The sequence below is a fragment of the Cydia amplana genome, chromosome 7 (assembly GCF_948474715.1).
Source record: "Cydia amplana chromosome 7, ilCydAmpl1.1, whole genome shotgun sequence".
Lineage (NCBI taxonomy): Eukaryota > Metazoa > Arthropoda > Insecta > Lepidoptera > Tortricidae > Cydia > Cydia amplana.
This window is the reverse complement of record NC_086075.1, coordinates 16,941,979-16,960,547: the sequence shown is the minus strand read 5'-3', so window position 1 is coordinate 16,960,547 and position 18,569 is coordinate 16,941,979. Positions and strand designations below refer to the sequence as shown.

At 39.2% G+C, this 18,569-nt stretch overlaps 1 protein-coding gene across 1 annotated transcript in view; it reads right to left on the bottom strand.

The window, feature by feature from the left end:
• Window positions 1-24: 24 nt before the first annotated feature.
• LOC134649780 (sonic hedgehog protein-like) overlaps window positions 25-18,569 on the bottom strand; it is a 37,601-nt gene continuing 19,056 nt past the window's right edge. Inside the window, exon 2 of the mRNA XM_063504607.1 lies at window positions 25-390. Coding sequence (XP_063360677.1) covers window positions 25-390 — 366 coding nt within the window. The remainder of the gene's footprint in view (window positions 391-18,569) is intronic.

The following is an 18,569-nucleotide window of genomic DNA, read 5'->3' as shown; positions in this document are numbered from 1 at the left end:
TGCTGCGGTCGCGGTCGCTCGTCGTCACGTCCACCGCCCGCCCCTCGTAGTGGAGCGAGTGCTCCCAGTGTGAGCTCCCTCTATTCTGTAGTCTAGCTTAGTAATCTTAGTATCTACATGGCACGCACCTGTCCGAACCGAGCAGTGTATGTACGACCGGCTCTCGTAGAACACCCAGTCGAAGCCGGCCTCGTACGCCAGCCGCGCCAGCATGCCGTACTTGCTGCGGTCGCGGTCGCTCGTCGTCACGTCCACCGCCCGCCCCTCGTAGTGGAGCGAGTGCTCCCAGTGGGAACCCTCCTCGTCCCAGCCCTCGATGACACGCAGACGGACGCCCGGCCATTGGTTCATCACGCTGATCGCGAGCGTGTTTAGCTTCTCTTTGCATCTCTGAAACATTTTCAGAGTTGTGGTTAGTGTTAAATATTCGAATTTGGTCACAGCGGAATCAAAAATAAAAATCAAACCATGTTTTTAATCATCAATCCAAAGACAGGGGAAAACTTGATATGATTTTATTACAAATATTAAAATAATTTACCTATTTTAATGTTACCTAATTTAAGTATTTTTTTATCGTAAAAGGAAAACTTTGAAGCCTACCTACATGTCATTTTACATTAGGAAATACCATCGTGTAGGTACGTTATAGTATTTAAATATTTAGTTAACATGTAGGTATTCCGGTTAAAGCGATGTTGTTTAACATAAAATTCAACGATTGCAAATTGTAATAACTCAGCGTGCCCTCGCTAATGGCGAGCACACACATCGTGATAGTATTTGCTGAACAATTCGCGGCAGCGGCCTAAAATATTCTTATGTCGGGCGCTTTCAATGAACCTCAGAGACAATCCGATGCTCTAAACTCTAAAGTAGTGTCCGACCGAAGATTCGGTTTCGGTTTCGGCCATAAAATCATGTTTCGGCCGTAGTTTCGGTTTCGGCCAAGGTTCGGCCGGGCCGAAACATAATAAATAGTACTTCGTACTATGAAACTAAACAATGTGACAAAGACCAACAGTTGGAGAACAAGTAGGACAACAATATTTATCTAGGTATACAGAAATTAATTGGTTTATTAGAAAACACAATTCCCCTAATGATGGCACTACTGGATGGTCGACGCAGTCTTAATATGTGTATAAAAGCGGGTTAATGAAATTTATTAAACATTTTTAATGAATCTGCAAAGGTTTCGGTTTCGGCCGAAACTAGAGCCAATGCCGAACCTTCGGTTTCGGTTTCGGCAAAAAAACATGTTTCGGTCGGACACTACTCTAACTAAAGACATGCGGTGCGTTTTGTTTGCACCTACTAAAGAAAACCCCAATAGACGCGCTAACAAATCAACAAACGCAGCCGCGCACAGGATGTCTCACATTTTGTCGTCAAAGAATAAATCAAATTAAAACACGCCTCACAAAGGAATCGACACAATTTGTTTGTGAAATAACTCCGCGCGCTGAATAAAGGAAATGTCACAATATTTATAAAGAGGAGCGCACAATGGCGCGCCGCGAGGAGGCTTTGTGCGGCGGTGTCAACTCACTCCATGCGGATTTCGGGGTGGAAAAAACTGAGATTGACGTAACGAATCAGGCGTACGGCGCCCCGCCTGGCCCCCGCCCGGCCCTCGGCCTCACAACACACCAGCTTTGGAACTCCGAGCACCGTAGATAATTACTTCTACGAATATTTGGACATTTTCGCTCAGCTAATAGAGTTGCGAGAACTTACATACGTCTCGGTACAGTTATTGTGCTCCGCTTAAATTGATTTCACTATTAACGCTCTGTAACAGAATTCGTGTTTTTTTTTGTGTCTACAAATTCTTCAAATCAAAAAGACTGATTCAACATCAAACATCAACTCTAAGAAACATTTCAACATCGGCATAGCCATCCAAAGGGGGAACGCAGCCAACCTTATGGGAACCCTTCCACAGGGATCGGACCTGGGTGATCTAGCCTAATACATACATATATACATATTGGGCTAGGTCACCCACATTATTTTTTTAATTTTAGGTTACTCTTAATTGTAAGTTTGTTATTAATTATGTTTATGGTTTTAATAAATTAAAAATTAAAAACTCTAAGAAAACATTGTTTGCAATTTTATACATTTTGTAGTAATATTCCGTTTTAACCCTAGGTTGTCAATGCTGCGGCGGCGGGTGGGTGGCTCGGGAGCGCGGTGTTTGCCCGCGGACCTCCACTAAAACAATCGAATGCTAACCGTTTAGCCAAACACTGCGCGCACTTTAACGTGGGAAAACATCGGTGGCGCAATTAACCATCTCGCACCTATATTGCATCCACATTCCACAGCAACGTTAACATTATTATTATTGTGTATTTATTCATATTTTTTGTTACTAATAGATCTAAATAACGCAACTTTTACGACTCAAATGTCACGTTCACGATCTAAAAATCGATTACATGTAATAACCTATTCAGGATTTGGTTGGGATCATGAATTCATGACGCAAGAAGCATTAAAGATTTACCTTCCGAACATAATGATATTTGTCAGCAGCGTGGGTGGAATTAGGTTCTTTTTTCAATTTCAGTAGGTAGGTATATCGATAAGTGAGCTTCGATCGGCGCAAGAGCCGCGGCGACACGCCCGTCGGTCCATTATAAATTCATTATGCATATTTTTGGTAAACAAGCTGTCGATCACAATGGGCCGCGCGGCGGGGCGCCTGCCTCCGACACCTCGCATGCATCCTGCACCACGATTATCATCACTCAGGTATGTAACTGCAGCCACAACCAGTCCACCACCAAACCAGTTTTCACAAACACGATTTACACTAATCCGTTTTCGCAAATTATCAAATTACAACACATCAAAAGCTCGTATGTGTTGAACAAAAAATAAAACGCGTATCGAATACCTAAGGTCAAGTTTTGATGTGAATCGCTATCGCTACCTGCACAGGTCGAGCACTTGCGGACGCATAATCAAGGCTCGGAGTTGAGGTAAAAAGGGAATAAAAACTCGAAGGATCATCGCACCGAGCCAGCACCGTACACCGGGGCAGGAGCATCGTGAGAGCGCGCCTCGAGCTGCTCTCTCCCGGGCTTGTGTTACCCGTATACCTACCTACTACACCGCGACGACACAATATAACGACATGTCCTAACAGAAGTTTCAAACGTGCGTCATTCACCACCTAGTCCTAGCGTTATATCTTCGATAATTTATTATGGCGTCCCTCAGCGACCATAACAATATATTAGGATAATTAAATGGCTCTTTACATTCCTTAACACATCGTTTTTTGTACAAGGCCAGGAGAAAAGCACCGACCAATGCTGGCTGGTTTTTGATGTTCAATTTTTTGTCTTTTGTGGAAACCACTACAAATAGTTTAAGGGCAGTTTTTTGTATCGCCGCTCATTTTGTTAACGCGAACCGTCGGTCCCGGCCATGTTAGCTTTTAAATATATGCTACACCTCTTTATATACTGATAAATTATTTAAACTAACTAACCGAAATCTTGTAAAACTATATAAATATTGTATGTCTTAAATCTGAAGTAGGCTGTGTAACAAAACTATTATGCTGACATAATTTTAATATACATACTTTATAAATACACTATTTATCATACATTTAAGCCACAAAGATAACTCATTAATTATTATTAAATTATTATTAATTAATTTTTCTCTAGACATGTGAACACACCAAAATTTTTATCTGAAATATCTGTGGCGTTAAAGCAACATAAATATAAGTATGTATCTACAAGTGACTCAACTGACAACGTTTAGGTGCCTATAACTATGTACTTACACCTTTTTTTGGGCGGTTTTAAGTGACTCAAAGGCAATTTAGTAAATTAGGAGTTCACAAATCAGAACGAGGAGCGCCTGTTCACTAAATAGTTTGGGAAACCGCAAAATATGACTCACTCTTTCCGCTCGCCATTTTGAATTTACTTTTTATCGTGCTACCAAATTTAATTCATTGGTATTTTGTAATTTGCGTCCCGGTGTAGGACTTAAAATCATAACTTTTTTACGATGCAAAAGCAAGATTTTGGTTACTATACCTTTGATAAAATTGTTTTTACGGTACCTACATACAAATAAAAATGTGAATTAATACAACAAATCTTAAACATTCCCTCCTAAAGAATACCTATCTAAAAATGTGTAGTGAAAATCCGTCAAATAAACAAACATGTATACGAGCCTTCTTAGTACAAAACGCGCGTAGCTAATTAGTACGGAACAGCCACTCAATTATACATTCGGCGACTAAATACTAATCAAATATTGGAGGTACACAGGGCTAGTGTCGCACTACTTGTCGGACATCATGAATATGCACCGCTGTCCGTGTGTACAGAACCCTTCGTTGTTTGTCTACGAAAAATATAATCTTTGTTGTCGACACCGCTGTCGACGCGCTCCGCTGTATTCATTTGCTTACTACTTACTTTCATAGATAGTGGTGGTACGTTCTTTGGATTAGAAGGTTTATTACTGCTAAGCGTTTAGTTATTAAGAGGTGTTGGGATATATATCTTGGGAAACATTTGGCCTAGATAAACAACATAGGTACTTAAAACAGATTCTGTTACCTAAAAAATATTCGTAATATGATTTTTTAACTAAAATATTGACGCTTTATTCGATAGGTATTCTATAGAGCAAACACTATAGACATCGTTTATAACTTTATACTACAAATCTATAATCTACATTCCTTATTTTTATTGTCACTTATTGTAGTTCCAGAAGGCTATTATCAAACTAGCAAGTACCAAATTATATAATGAAGAGTGTTTTTAAAGATCTTTGCAAACACTAAACATATGTAATTTTTTGAATGAACACCAAACTGCATTTCAAGTCGCACTAACAAAAATAACCAACAAGGCTTTTAAGGAGACGCGGACGCCTTTCACTCTGTTTAAAAAACCTTTTGAAACAAGACACCGATGTGTTTGGTCGGGGTGTGTTAATGAAACGATACACTTCATTCATTCTGGAGCATGTGTCCTTCTATAATGGAGTTTACTTGAGTACATATGAGAGAAAGAAGCCGTGCCTCGTGTTAGATCAACAGTTCGGCATGCTTCGGAAGTTGTCACGGTCAAACATAGTTGAGTTAGCCTTCAGTGAGAGCGGGAAAAAAAATACCGTAAACCTAACTACCTATAGGTACTTCAACTATGGTTCACAAGTTCAACAATTAATTAAGTCCGAATAGCAATGTTATTTTTAGTATTTTCTGGGTGTTTCCGTCACCTGTGAAACTGTTGCACCATAACTGAGAAATTCAAATAATAGTCGCACCTAATCCTAAGCCAAGAATGCCAAGATATTCGAGTTACATATTTACCTTAGTTGGGAGATTTTGGACTACAGTTGGGTAGTTTTACGGTAATTCATGTGAATTAAGCTATTTTTATAGCCAATATTATAAAATAATATTTTGGACAGTCAGTAGTGAAGACTCTTGAGAACAACATTTTCAATAATTTTATTCAATTTTATACCGTAGGTAAAAATGTTTAACTAAAGCGAGAACAGCTTAGTTGGTAGCATCACATTTCCCTCAAGGGCAAAAAAAATCTAGGATTATGATTTTGGGAGCAATCTGTTTTGGTTGATTTATTCCGTAAAAACGTATTGTGATACTTGTATAAAAAACTATCAATGTTGTCCATAAATGTAAACAACAATATCGGTACTCAGTAAGACCAGGTGCGAAGTCAGAAACGCCCTTCATTCACAAACAGCGTCCCTTGAGACCGAACTGTTACCTATAAGGCTTCGATATTGTAATGTTGTGGTTTTCGCTCAATGCCCAGAGGATGTAAGCCCATTATTTATATTATTGTGATGGCCGACAGGGTCAATGGCGGAGTCAATGAGAGCATGCGAGCACTTGCAAGTCATCCGAGCTATGGAATCCTCGCTTCCGATAGATCTTCGTATTTATCTTTTGTTTCTTACCATTTGGATCTATACTGAAGGCCTACCGCGAACTACGTTCGACGCGTTTCCCCTCTGTCGCACTTGTAAATTCGTACGTAAGTGTGACAGGGAGGCATCACGTCGAACGTGGTTCGCGGTAGGCCCTCTGATCGCCCTGATCGGCTTCTAGAAACTTTACTAGGAATATGTTGTATCATAAGTTAGTTTTAAATATAAAATAATTAGTTTTAAGTTATGAATCTATGTAACGCATTGGCGCAAGCTGTAATGTTATATATAACCTGATTCAATAAATAAATAAATAATGTGCTCTGAGGAAATTTTAAAATCGGTGATTAGTGATTAGGTGCTTGGCAGTGACAGTGATAATATTTTACTATGAAACTTATTAATTAAGGTACATCGCGATCGATATTTTAAATATAAAAAAGCTAGGAACTGAACTGTGCAAAATAAACATAGCTACAATATAATTTACAATTGTAATTATTAAATACGTGCGCCAATTAATGGTTTCTTATGTTTCTATATGATAAGAAAATTGAAACCCCTTTTCTACCCTACCTATGTATTATCTATTATAATTGTTATGACTTTTATTACTATATTAAATTGTGATTTTTTTTCTATATGATAAGAATATGTATAAAATGCATACCTTAAACAAAGTGTCAAGTAAGTAACTAATTAAAATGATTTTTTACGCATGACATTCATAATGACTAAAAATTATAAGATAAGATAAGTTAAGATAAGATAAGATTTCTTTATTGTCAAAGCTGGTACATAGGTCTTATAAATATCACAAAAGTCCATCAGCTTGCCCATTTCGGGCGTACAATTATAAACTAACCTAGTAAAATAATAAATATCAATTTTAAACATTAATGTACATAATATAGAAAGAAGAAAATAAGAATAATTCTTCGTATCATTTCAGGTTTTTACCTTTATACCTATATTAGATTCCTTATATAAAAAACTTGCCGCATATGTATACTCTAAGTTTACTGCATAGATTTTCACAGCACATCTACTTAGTGCATATAATTTTCCAGGCAGCGCACGTAATAGGTACTCCCCGTTTCGTTAAGTACCCAGCCGCCATAAACATTAAGCGGTGTATCGCTAATTTACTGCGTCAACTCGTCGGCTGATAACTTGCGATCGATTTGCATCCATAATTACGTTACTTTTGCGCAGGTGATGAAAACGCGACAAGTGCCTCCGTAATTGCGACGCCCCTTCCTCCCGCCGACCGGTCGCGCTTTTACTTGAGGACCGCGTGTGCCGCCCCGCTTCCATGCGAGCATTTTCCACTGCCTACGAGTATGTCGGATTGAATTGCAAATTCTACTGTTTTTAGAAGGCTCAATCGTGAATTCTGGGATACGGTATGTCTAATAGCGATACTAAGTTTGACATTTGGCGGATATTATGTTATTAACCAAATGTGTCGCCTGGTCGCGACAATATTTAGCGTTTTACGGGATGGATGAAGTTTTAGTGCATTGTCATGTATATTAGAATGCCATTAATAATGGTTTCTTATTCGTTAATCAGTAGGCTACAACTGCAAAAGAAACGAACTAACAAGAAGAAGAACGTTTTGATTATACTTTACCGTTAGTCAAATATTAACTAGGTAAGTAGAAACGGCAAAAACGCTACGATACAATTAGGAATGTTAACTGAAAAAGCTACGTCTTTAACTATTCCGCTTGATGGACAAAAAGCAAATGAGTTATTGATTTATCATCGTATCAGAAGTTCACAATTCCAGCTGTCGCATCGCGTTGCGTCCGCGCCAGCGCGCGCGCTGCGGTTTAATCTCGGGTACGGTCTGCGCTCGCTTCACACCTAACCAGCCGCTCTCATCGAAAACTCATCTCCACACAAAAAATAAGACGCGTAATCGACGCTATTATTGTTTATCCCCGGCTCAAAGCGAAGTGATCACATCACATCACGTGGGTGTAAAATAAACAGTCGCACACGTATCACACTAAAGGTCCTCTTTTGCTGACGGTCCCGGAGAGCCTCTTGATAATATTTTATAAGACAAATAACCTGATAAAGATGTTTTGACGTGAACCCGTGTTCATCGCTCACACTAAAATGCGTCCAGTGAACACGTTTAATAAAATATTTATTTACAATGCCGTGCTTTCAGGAAGAAAAGGAATAAAAACTCTAATTTAATGTCAACTTTATTGGTGGCGAGCCAAGCGTTAAGTTGAGGCGGCGGGGCGAGCGCTGCGCGGCGCTGACAGGACTTAGGGCGGCTCGCTTTGCGCACATCCATTAGCATTGTTTCAAAGGATTAAACACTGTTCGAGGCGCTTTGTGGGGCGATGTGTCGCTTGACACGCATATTTTTATGACACATGTCTTTTATTTTCAAATAATCAGTGTGAAACGACTACCGTGTCGAGAAGAGGCGATAAGTCGCGCCTGTTTTGTTTTTGTTTACATATTTATACTTTTTGTAGAGTTTATCGCTCATTTTAAAGGTTAAGATAATGTCGAACTGGGATATATGGAATTTCACTTCGGTAAGGTCCGGGTATGCGTAGCGACGACGCGCCGGCGCGAGCGCGGCCCCTATCGGGTTACATAAAAGGTTCCAAATTTCCAGATCGCTTTCGGTGCTCAAATCAAAATCGATATCTTCAGCAACTTGACAAAATCAACCGATGACAGAGGCCAGGATTTTTTGCGAGCATCACTAAGTTAACCGAAGCCAATATTTTAAATATTTTTGGTGAATTTAGGACCGTAACTCTTCGTGATAATTGCTATTGATTGGATTTCGACCGTTCAGTTAAGTTGGCGAATGAGAACAAAATATTGTTTTTTATTAGTAACGTTAACGCGCTTCGAACATCCCGATATCTTATCGTGAGTAAGTATTGGATACAGGATACGCTGCGGTCGCTTCCACTTGGTTACGTTCGTCTCGAATAGCTATTTGACATTGTTTTAGAAAAAAAACATATGTTGCACTAATGTCATTAACCTAAACATACCTACTTATAGGTATGTGGTTTATAATAATGACCAAGACTAAAACTGAATCATTCATTATTAGAAATATTGTCAATTATCGTTACTTCACCTATGATTCATTTACATCACGTTGTAATAAATAACTTATGTGTAACGTCTCATAAATTAAGTAGGTAGGTAATAGAAAATACATGCTAATATTTAGGTACTACATACACAGGGGGAAGTCCCGCAGAGCCATTACAATTTAAAGGGTGCCTAAACTATCTCCAGAAACCTGTATAAAATTAGTTTTGATACTTAAATCTCAGAGGTAGTAACTGTTTTTATCAATGGGCGTCCATTAGGTGGAGTCTTTGTCTGTGGACGCGCGGGCGTGGGAAAACCGCTCGGCCCGCGCCGCACATAACTCTTTGATTACGCATCACTTTCCACAACATTTATCTTTATTGCTATCATTTAATTGACAATGCGGAAAACAATATGTCATAGCTGGTACGAGGAACGATAAAATCCAGGAATACGCGTAAAATGACGCAAAACGTATAAATACCTTCGGTTTAACCATTCCTTCATTCAATTTGCGAAATAAAAATGTTAGGATAGCTCAGTATGTACATTAAACACAAAAGCTCATTGTAGAAGACGAATGAGTTGGCCGCGTATGTCCCAAGGAAATAGATAATAATTCTCGAAGAAGCTCCGGCCCGCGGCGTCCATCAGTTGGAGGAGACGATTATTTATACCGCTTATCGGGGAACAATGCATAGCTTCTCTCACTCGAAGCCAAAAAGGAGTATAAACTTTGCAGTGACGAACAGTCATAGTTCGTCTGGGATTAGCGCGGCTCCCAACTACACATCACTCACAGACCATTGTTGTTGCCTCAGTTGCCTGCCTTCTACGGACCGTCAGTGCAAATTTATTTTAATATCCAAATCGATCAAGGATTTAATTTGCCTTATAGGCCCGTTTAACGGTAGTCACGGAGCTTGCAAACATCGGGTCGATCAAAGGAATCGGTCGAAAATTAATTATCAATTTGTCGTGGGTGCCAACTGGCAGGACGACATAAATCGATCGGGTGTATCTGCGCGCAGCCACATTAGCCACGCTCCGCGCGAGATAAGGATAACAAATGCTCAGTTTAGGGTTATCTCGGCATCGCGGACACGAGAGAGCTTTTTGCCACCGGGTCTCTTGGGCATTCTTGTTTCATTTTAGGAAGGATATCGCTCTCCAATAAATTTAATTCGACCCTATAAATAACATAACAAGTAAAGCTTTTTATAAATTAGTAACTGGAATAAATATATATGTTCCAGAACTTTTAGGAAACATTTTCCTGAAAACTAAGTGATATTTAATGGTGATAATACTAATAATTTACCGTTATTAAATAACTTAACGACCTTCATAAATTGCCAAACATTATTTAATCGATTACTCATCCTACTAAAAAACTGCATCACATACTACAGCTTGTTGTCGGTAATAAAGAAAATCTACGGTTAACGGCCGCAGCCTGCATAATTTCAAACATTTTCCAACTATGTACTTTTATACCTACACATGCGGCACAGCTAGCTGGCAGATAACATCAGCGATAAATAGAACGTACATATTAATATGCATGATTCGCGACAGGCGATTACCCGATACATTATACAGGAATATTACCGACCTATACAAGGCTGCACTCACCTAACTCCATATAAAACAAGTGCAACAGCAAAAAATCTGTATGCACAGCATGTCGGATACATTTTTGTAACTTGTAATAGCCCTAATTTTGCATACATACCATTTCGAGCCCAAGGACGGCTGCGAGAAGGTTAAATTGAATATAAAATGGCGTCCTTTTTCAGCCGTGGCTAGGGTATAATTATCGAGCCACAGGCGTATGCGAAATTGGGGTCTCACCTCGGCTCGGCGGCCATAAATAAAACAAAATGAGCGGCGGCGGTGGGAGGAACACTGCGCTAATGAATAAGCCGGCTGACCCGCGCAGCCGCGCAGCGGGACCCCGGCCTGCGCCGGCGCAGCCTCCACCATTGGCCACACGTCACAACAGCCGCTCGCATCCAACTGCTCCTCCCGATCCCTCGTTAGATCACGCTAACTAGAACACTTCGCTATAATCGCACTTCAATCTCAATCGACTCGGCAAACACCGATTAATCTCACTTAACATTCAGATCGACTCCAAATCACCGTTCAATCGGCTTACACAATTGTATATAAATGTTAGGAATTACGACACAGAGTCGAATTTGAATATGAATAGTTAGGCGCCATGTAGACAGGTACATGAAAAAACCGGTCCCGAAATGATAATAGTAGACAAATGTCCCGAGACACACAATGAGCGACCTCTGAGCTACTAATATCAATTTCACTTTTGAGAGACGCTAATTTATTTATTCACGTGCACGTCGAGCATCCGTCATCTAAATGACAAATTGCGAGTGATGAAGTACGATATAGGTAACGGTGAATTACCTGCCGTGTTTCATCATACCTAAATGTAGTGGTTTTTTACCTTTTTCTTTTCATACTCACACATTAACGATAAGGTTAACTTGTAATCAGGCATACCTACTTGGAACATTGGATGGCTTTAATAAAATTTTCCCAAGGTGTGTGAATAGTGACTATAGTATCTGGTTTTTTTTTACCGTCGCCGGACACCTGCAGGTTCTGCAACACCAGGGGGGTTGCAAGTGCGTTGCCGGCATTTAAGATGGGATGGGGAGTACACTCTTATCTTGAAGGTCGCATCGGTTGTATTAGGAATTGCTAACACATAGTTTGAGTTGCTTATATTCTTGTAAAGTATAATTACCTACAAGAAAATGAAAACAAGTGATGTAAGGGTCATAACTCGCTCATTAGTAGGGAGAACATCAAAATCAGTCTAGAAAACTCGTCTAAGTATAAGAAATTCATAGGTACGTTTTTTTTGCGTTTATAGGATTCTTTTTTGGTATAAACGGTAACACTTAACCTGTTTATTCGTTTTAATTTAGCTAGCTGAACCTAGCCATACATAGTCGACGTTAAAGTTTTTTTTTACACTTTTTTACCTTACTTATTTGTATTAAATAAGGCGAAAAAATGTGCACATAACTTGGCATCAACTGTACCTAGAATACTGCAACTCAAACTACAGTGTCATCTCGGCCGTTAAATAAGTGGATGACATAATTTACGGCGTATGTAAAATCGCAACATTTTCGCACATAGTCTGGGTGACCATGCCCTGTTTCACACTAACTATCGACCTTTAAACATATTATAGTCATATTTATTTATATTGACATAAGATAGTAATAAAATTCACAACAACTAGCGAAGTCGTAATAAAATTATGTAACATAGTCGATCGTCATTAAAAGCGCTATGCGATACCTAAATAAAGTAGGTAAGTATGTGTATTTCATATACTCCGAAAATAATTTAGTAGTGTTCTTTGACTATTGAGTCCAAGAACATGAGTTCGAATGATATAAAAATAGCCCCCGTGACGATAAAACTGGAAGGGTCGTGGTTTCGCAGGTAGGTTGGGGGGCTATTATTTAAATTAATTGGACATAAAACGACGAGTGCCGAACACGAGAGCGTGTCGCCTGCGCTCGCTGTCGCCACGGCCGCGGCGCTGGGCTCAGATCGTTTATCAAAACATTGCTAGCGAGAACAATTGGAGGGCTAAACATTTGTGGCCACTAGAATAAATCTTTAGACGACCTGTCTGGCTTAAATTAGTGTCATTATCTGTAGTGACACTGCCTATCCAGTCACATGACTGATATTTTTCAGTGACCTCTATTATTATAATAAAATAATGGTGGCAACTACAGTAAATAGTTGCTAAAAGCATGTGAGTGGCTATGAAGCCGATACCGGGTTCAAATTCTGGTAAGGGCATTTATTTGTGTGATGAGCACGGATATTTGTTCCCTAGTCATGGGTGCATAAATATTTATAAATACTTAAATACCTAAACACCCGCCACAACACAAGCCTTATTGAGCTTAGGGTTGTGTCATAAAAAAAATTGAATTTTGAGTTATTAAAACCGGACGGAATTTCGAGTGGAAATCTATCAGTTCTGTCTGATCTGACACTGTGTCTGTCACTTCTTAAACCTCAAGAAAGAGTTCAGTTACAATAAATAAAGGCAAACGTTCAGACCATGGTGCCCACTATAAGCCTAAATTGAATCTATTTGGCAAAAGGTATTACGACAGTAGGCAGATTGATGTTATAACCATATTTGTTTCTTCTCAATAGATTTCCAGTGACCCAATTGTTATTTACAATTGCATAACTAATTCGACTATGTGGCTTACCACAGATCGGAATAGTAACAATGGACTGTAAAATTACAAGTGGTTATTGTCTCATGCCATGTCAAGTGTAATTTAAAGGATTAGCTGGGGAGTGTCGCGGCCGGTCGCTAGATCGTTATCGGACGTCGCCGTGCGGCACAATGCCATCTTTTGTGTTCCGACACGATAATTTATTGCCATCAAACACTGCTTACAAACTCACCCAGATAACTCTCAAATTTAATTCGATACCCTGCAAGCGAGTTTGAACCGTAACTGCTGCGAAATTCCGCGCTGGGAGCAAAAAGTCGACCCGTTTGAGTGGAATCTTTTCCCATCTGTTTAGACAATGCCGATACATTCCATTAGAGAAACATTGTTGAGATATGATAAAGGGGTTGAGATTAATAAATGTAATCCGTGATTGAGAATGAAAACAAATTGTAGGTAAATAATGCTTTAATGCATTTCATGACTAATATGTAGTTTGATACATTAGGTACCTCGCTCAACGTATTCACAGCGTAAGTAGGTACGTGTCCACATTGTAATATTGTAAACTATCTTTGTAATTATTTAAAAGTAGGTAACTGCATATCTAATTCCCATTCAATTATTTATTGATAGTCAAAGATAAAATAAATAAATTATATAGGTACATAGGTACCTACTAAATAAATGACATTAGTCACTGGAGTATACCCAGACACATTTTTTTAAACTCTTACCCTTAGTATTCAAGAATGTAGGCTACTTGATTTGCGGTAGGTTAATTAATTATTTGCGCAAGCTGACCTTATATTGACCAACTAATGGGTAGGTATGTGGTTTCTGAAAAATGCTTATTCAATTGAAGGTTTCAAGTTTAGAGAGACTGCAAAATTACCTACTTATAAGTTATATTATACGAAAAAAAAATACAGCATATCTGTAACTAAGTACCTACTCTGCGTGCTTGTCTTAAAAAGACAAATTGGTATATGAGGAACGATTATATCGGCCAACCAAGCTCTAAATACGGAAGCTCGACTTTCCCGCGACATTTAATAACAATAAGTGTACAATGAAACAAAATCACGACCGCGAGCGTGTGCCTTATCGGAGGCACGAAGTCGATCGCTCATAGTCAAAATAATGACGCGAACGCACCGAGCGCCGCGCAGAAACAATTACACACATTAGTTTATTAATCGCGGCTGTCGCCCTCATTGTTCTCCTCCGGACAATCGTTTCTAGACCAAATAACGACGGCTTCTACTAAACATCGAAGTAATAACGAGAAAAAACTGGCCAAGTGCGAGTCGGACTCGCGCACGGAGGGTTCCGCACCATCAACAAAAAACAAGCAAAAAAACGGTCACCCATCCAAGTACTGACCCCGCCCGACGTTGCTTAACTTCGGTCAAAAATCACGTTTGTTGTATGGGAGCCCCACTTAAATCTTTATTTTATTCTGTTTTTAGTATTTGTTGTTATAGCAGCAACAGAAATACATCATCTGTGAAAATTTCAACTGTCTAGCTATCACGGTTCGTGAGATACAGCCTGGTGACAGACGGACGGACGGACGGACGGACGGACGGACGGACAGACAGCGGAGTCTTAGTAATAGGGTCCCGTTTTTACCCTTTGGGTACGGAACCCTAAAAACTAAGGCCAGTGTCACGTTACTGAGCTCTGTCGCCGGCGACAATCTCAAGGCGATTCGGTTCAAAACGGTGACCGATTTGACATTTCTTTATATCGTCCCGCCGAGACGACAATCGGATATTTTAATTACAACAGGCATTAACAATTTGTAACAGGAGCCTTGTATTATTTATGGTGACCTTTTCAATATGTGCAATTAAATTTTCAGGTAGAAACGCGAGTCGTTTAAAGAGAGAAGTACCGATTAACATTCCTGACCTGGAAAGTCGTGAACAGAAGCATTTCATAAATAACGTTGGGCAGTTTCATAAACATGTGTTAGCAACTAGTGGTTTTGGGTATGTAAATGGGTTCTATAACTAGAGAAGAGAACATTACGAGAAACAACCGCTGGTGATGGATAGTTTGTTCTGACTGTATTTACAAATACGACGTTGTTTTCTGTCGTCATTGGGTAGAAATGTATTATTCGTCTCTTACTAAACTTCAAGTAAATGTGAGATGCAACGTGATGTGTGTGTGTGTGTAGTGTTTCTAACCGCGGCTGAGTCGTCGCGGTCGGATGCCATTCCATATTGCCAACACTCCCATAAAGAAAACCAATTATATGCTCATGAGGCCATGCTAACAACAATGAAAATTCAATGTAAACATGCTTACGAGTATGTAGGTAGGTATTTTTATTTGGTTATGCAGTTTGATTGAATCCCAGTGAATAAATAAATGGCATTTAATGTTGGACTAAATGCAAGCGTCCACAACACGAATAGACGTGTTCGTCATTTATAAATATGACATGTATTTGTATGCCACGTTTATTATCCATTAAAATTCAGATAATAGATTTACAGCTTTGAACACTGACCAAATTGTACCAAGTAGGTAGTCAAGAGTTATTGAAAATTAAACAGTTATTACATATTGAATTCGTAATTTAACTAGACACAGTATTTATATAGTTTCGTGTCATGTGATAAAGAAAGCACTTTCTTTCTTAATGAAATCATAGTTCTAAAAAAGTTCTAAAAACAAATGAAATATGAATTTAGCCACTTCATTCGATCTGAACATGGAACATGCCACGAACATCAAAGACTGAGAAAAAGGAACAATTCATTATCATCCGAGAACCGGTATCCTGTGTTTAGATAACGTAAGGCAATGAGCAGTCTAGGTTTTCCTTGAACCTGGCCGCCTCCGAAGGTCCGCCAGTCATTACTCGGATAAATTTACACGCCGCGCAAGTTCTGGATACATTTAGCATTTGCTAAGAGAATTTAGACATTGTAACGGTGCACAGATAAAAGGAATCACTGCAATTTTGTATGTAATGTCGGACTAAACGAAACGAATGAATGTGAAAATAGAATCATAATGCGTAAAATTTTTATCACATATTATTTACACAAACGGGTCTACCGCGATATAATTTCATTGTTTTTACCTTTAATTCCGACGTTTCAGCTGAGTTGCACCAGCTGTGGTCACGGAAAGACTGGCCTCCCAACAAATGTCAACGGAGATATTAATAAAACACCACTAAAGTACCCGAAATTAGTTAATAAAAATATTCGGGGTAGACAAAGAAATTGCAGCTACCCGTCAAAGTTTAAGCCAGCGGATATATCTTCGGACCAGTGGGCGGATACTGTGAGTGTTGCGTGTCGTGCCGTGGACAATAAACATTAAACTATTAGAAGCAATTCAAAGAAAAGATGAAACGTTTGCGATTCAAATGCTCAGGCTGTGCAAAACCAATTTTCAATTTACTTTGTGACGTTACGACTGCGACAGTAGGTGCACATACAATTTTGCAACATATATGTGCTAGGAAACTATCTATATAATATTCTAAGTAAAATTTATGAAGTATCAATTCCGTAAAGGTGCATTTTCACAAATAGCGCCGAAGCAATGAAATAGCGATTTAAACAGTTTAAATGTTTACTAGCCGTTTATGACTAGGCACTTCTGGCCTACGCGAATGTTGGTCTAGTTAGCACAGACAGCCAGCCACAAATATCTGTCTGACTAATCTCATATCGTAGGAGGTCATGAAAGATAACAGTGTTAACGAAAACAGAAAATTAAGACTAAATTGATCTTTAAAAACATCTTCTACGCCATTCTTTTGATTCTTAAACAGTTGTTAGTTGGCTAAAGATAACATACAATAATAATATACACTTTTAAAAAATGTAAGAGAAACGAAACATATGGTTCAAAATTGATGGTCATATCAAAGTAAACAATTGAATCACGCCGGCGCCCACATCTCGTTCAACAAACGCCAAAACGCACATCTTTGTCTTTACAACGATAAAAATCGTATAAAGAGTATATTTGAATGTTATGATGGTTATTTTATATTTATTTTCCATCTCGTAAAACCAAGTGTCACCATAATGCATTGACTGACTCATTGACAAGGTACTTTTTGTACATTTTTGTGTTTGACCCTTCTTTGAACCTCAAGAAGTGAAGAAGCGAAGACGCGAGGAATCGCTGTCGGATGAGACCAAATGTCATATTCATCCTGATCCCTCGCTTTTAAAGAGAATTCTGTTGAGAGTCTTTGCTGCTTTTTAGTCAAACGATGAGGTTTAATTAAGTTTAATAAAGAATTTCAAAAAGAAGATAATTTTGGCAATCAGATGTCTGGGTATGGGTATTTACTTTTCTGACTAGGCCCTAAATAACTCGAAGTGAACACTTCTTATAGATTTGTGATTAGTGCAAGTTACTATTTACATTCAATCAATGCCTTAAAATACCAGTGAAAAGCCAAATCCATGGCCACGACGCATCGACGGTTAATCACCGCACAGGCAGCATTCATTCGCACATCCTCGCGAATTGACTGCAAGCAAACTTACACAAGAATGCACTTTATGCACCAAGGTCTCAATCTGCAATTTTTATTCGCTAACGAACGAGCAATATTCACAACGGAGATTAATTTCCAAGATGGCAGTTATTTATGATCCGCCATTGTCTTACATGTGACGTATGCAAGCGGCCCGATATTGTCACCCGATCGAATTACACACGTTCTTTTATAAATGGTAAACGTATGGCGATGAGGAATGGTAATGATAGCCGCTGATGACTTTATCGTATTTGGGATCGTGTGTTTCTCATCAATTTGAAGGAGAGATGGAGTATTATTAGCCGTGGCACCTTCGGCTGTTCGGTGGCGGGCGCGCCGCGGTTGCGCCACGAGGCGGCGAGAAACTCCTGCGATCTTCTTGTGTTTCAGCGACCGCAACCGCCCGGGCAGCCTCAGTCATCGACCTCCAGTCTATCGCCATACATATACACAAAATGACGCGTTTATAGGCGTTGAATCGACCCTTAAAATAGTCATATAAAGCAGATGTTAAGCGATCATAAAATCGTCGAAGCACTTTGCGGAATGGTCGCATTTGAATTCTTGAGCATTCGGTCCGTTGTGACGGAAAACAAAGTTCGAGGAACAGTCGATTGAAACTTTAAGAATAAAGTGCAGGTAATAAATACAAAATTGCTAATAAAGTCTGTGATGAAACTGATTAATGACTCGACATGACAAAACAGCACGTTTTCGACCGCTGCGAGCGTCGGACCGGT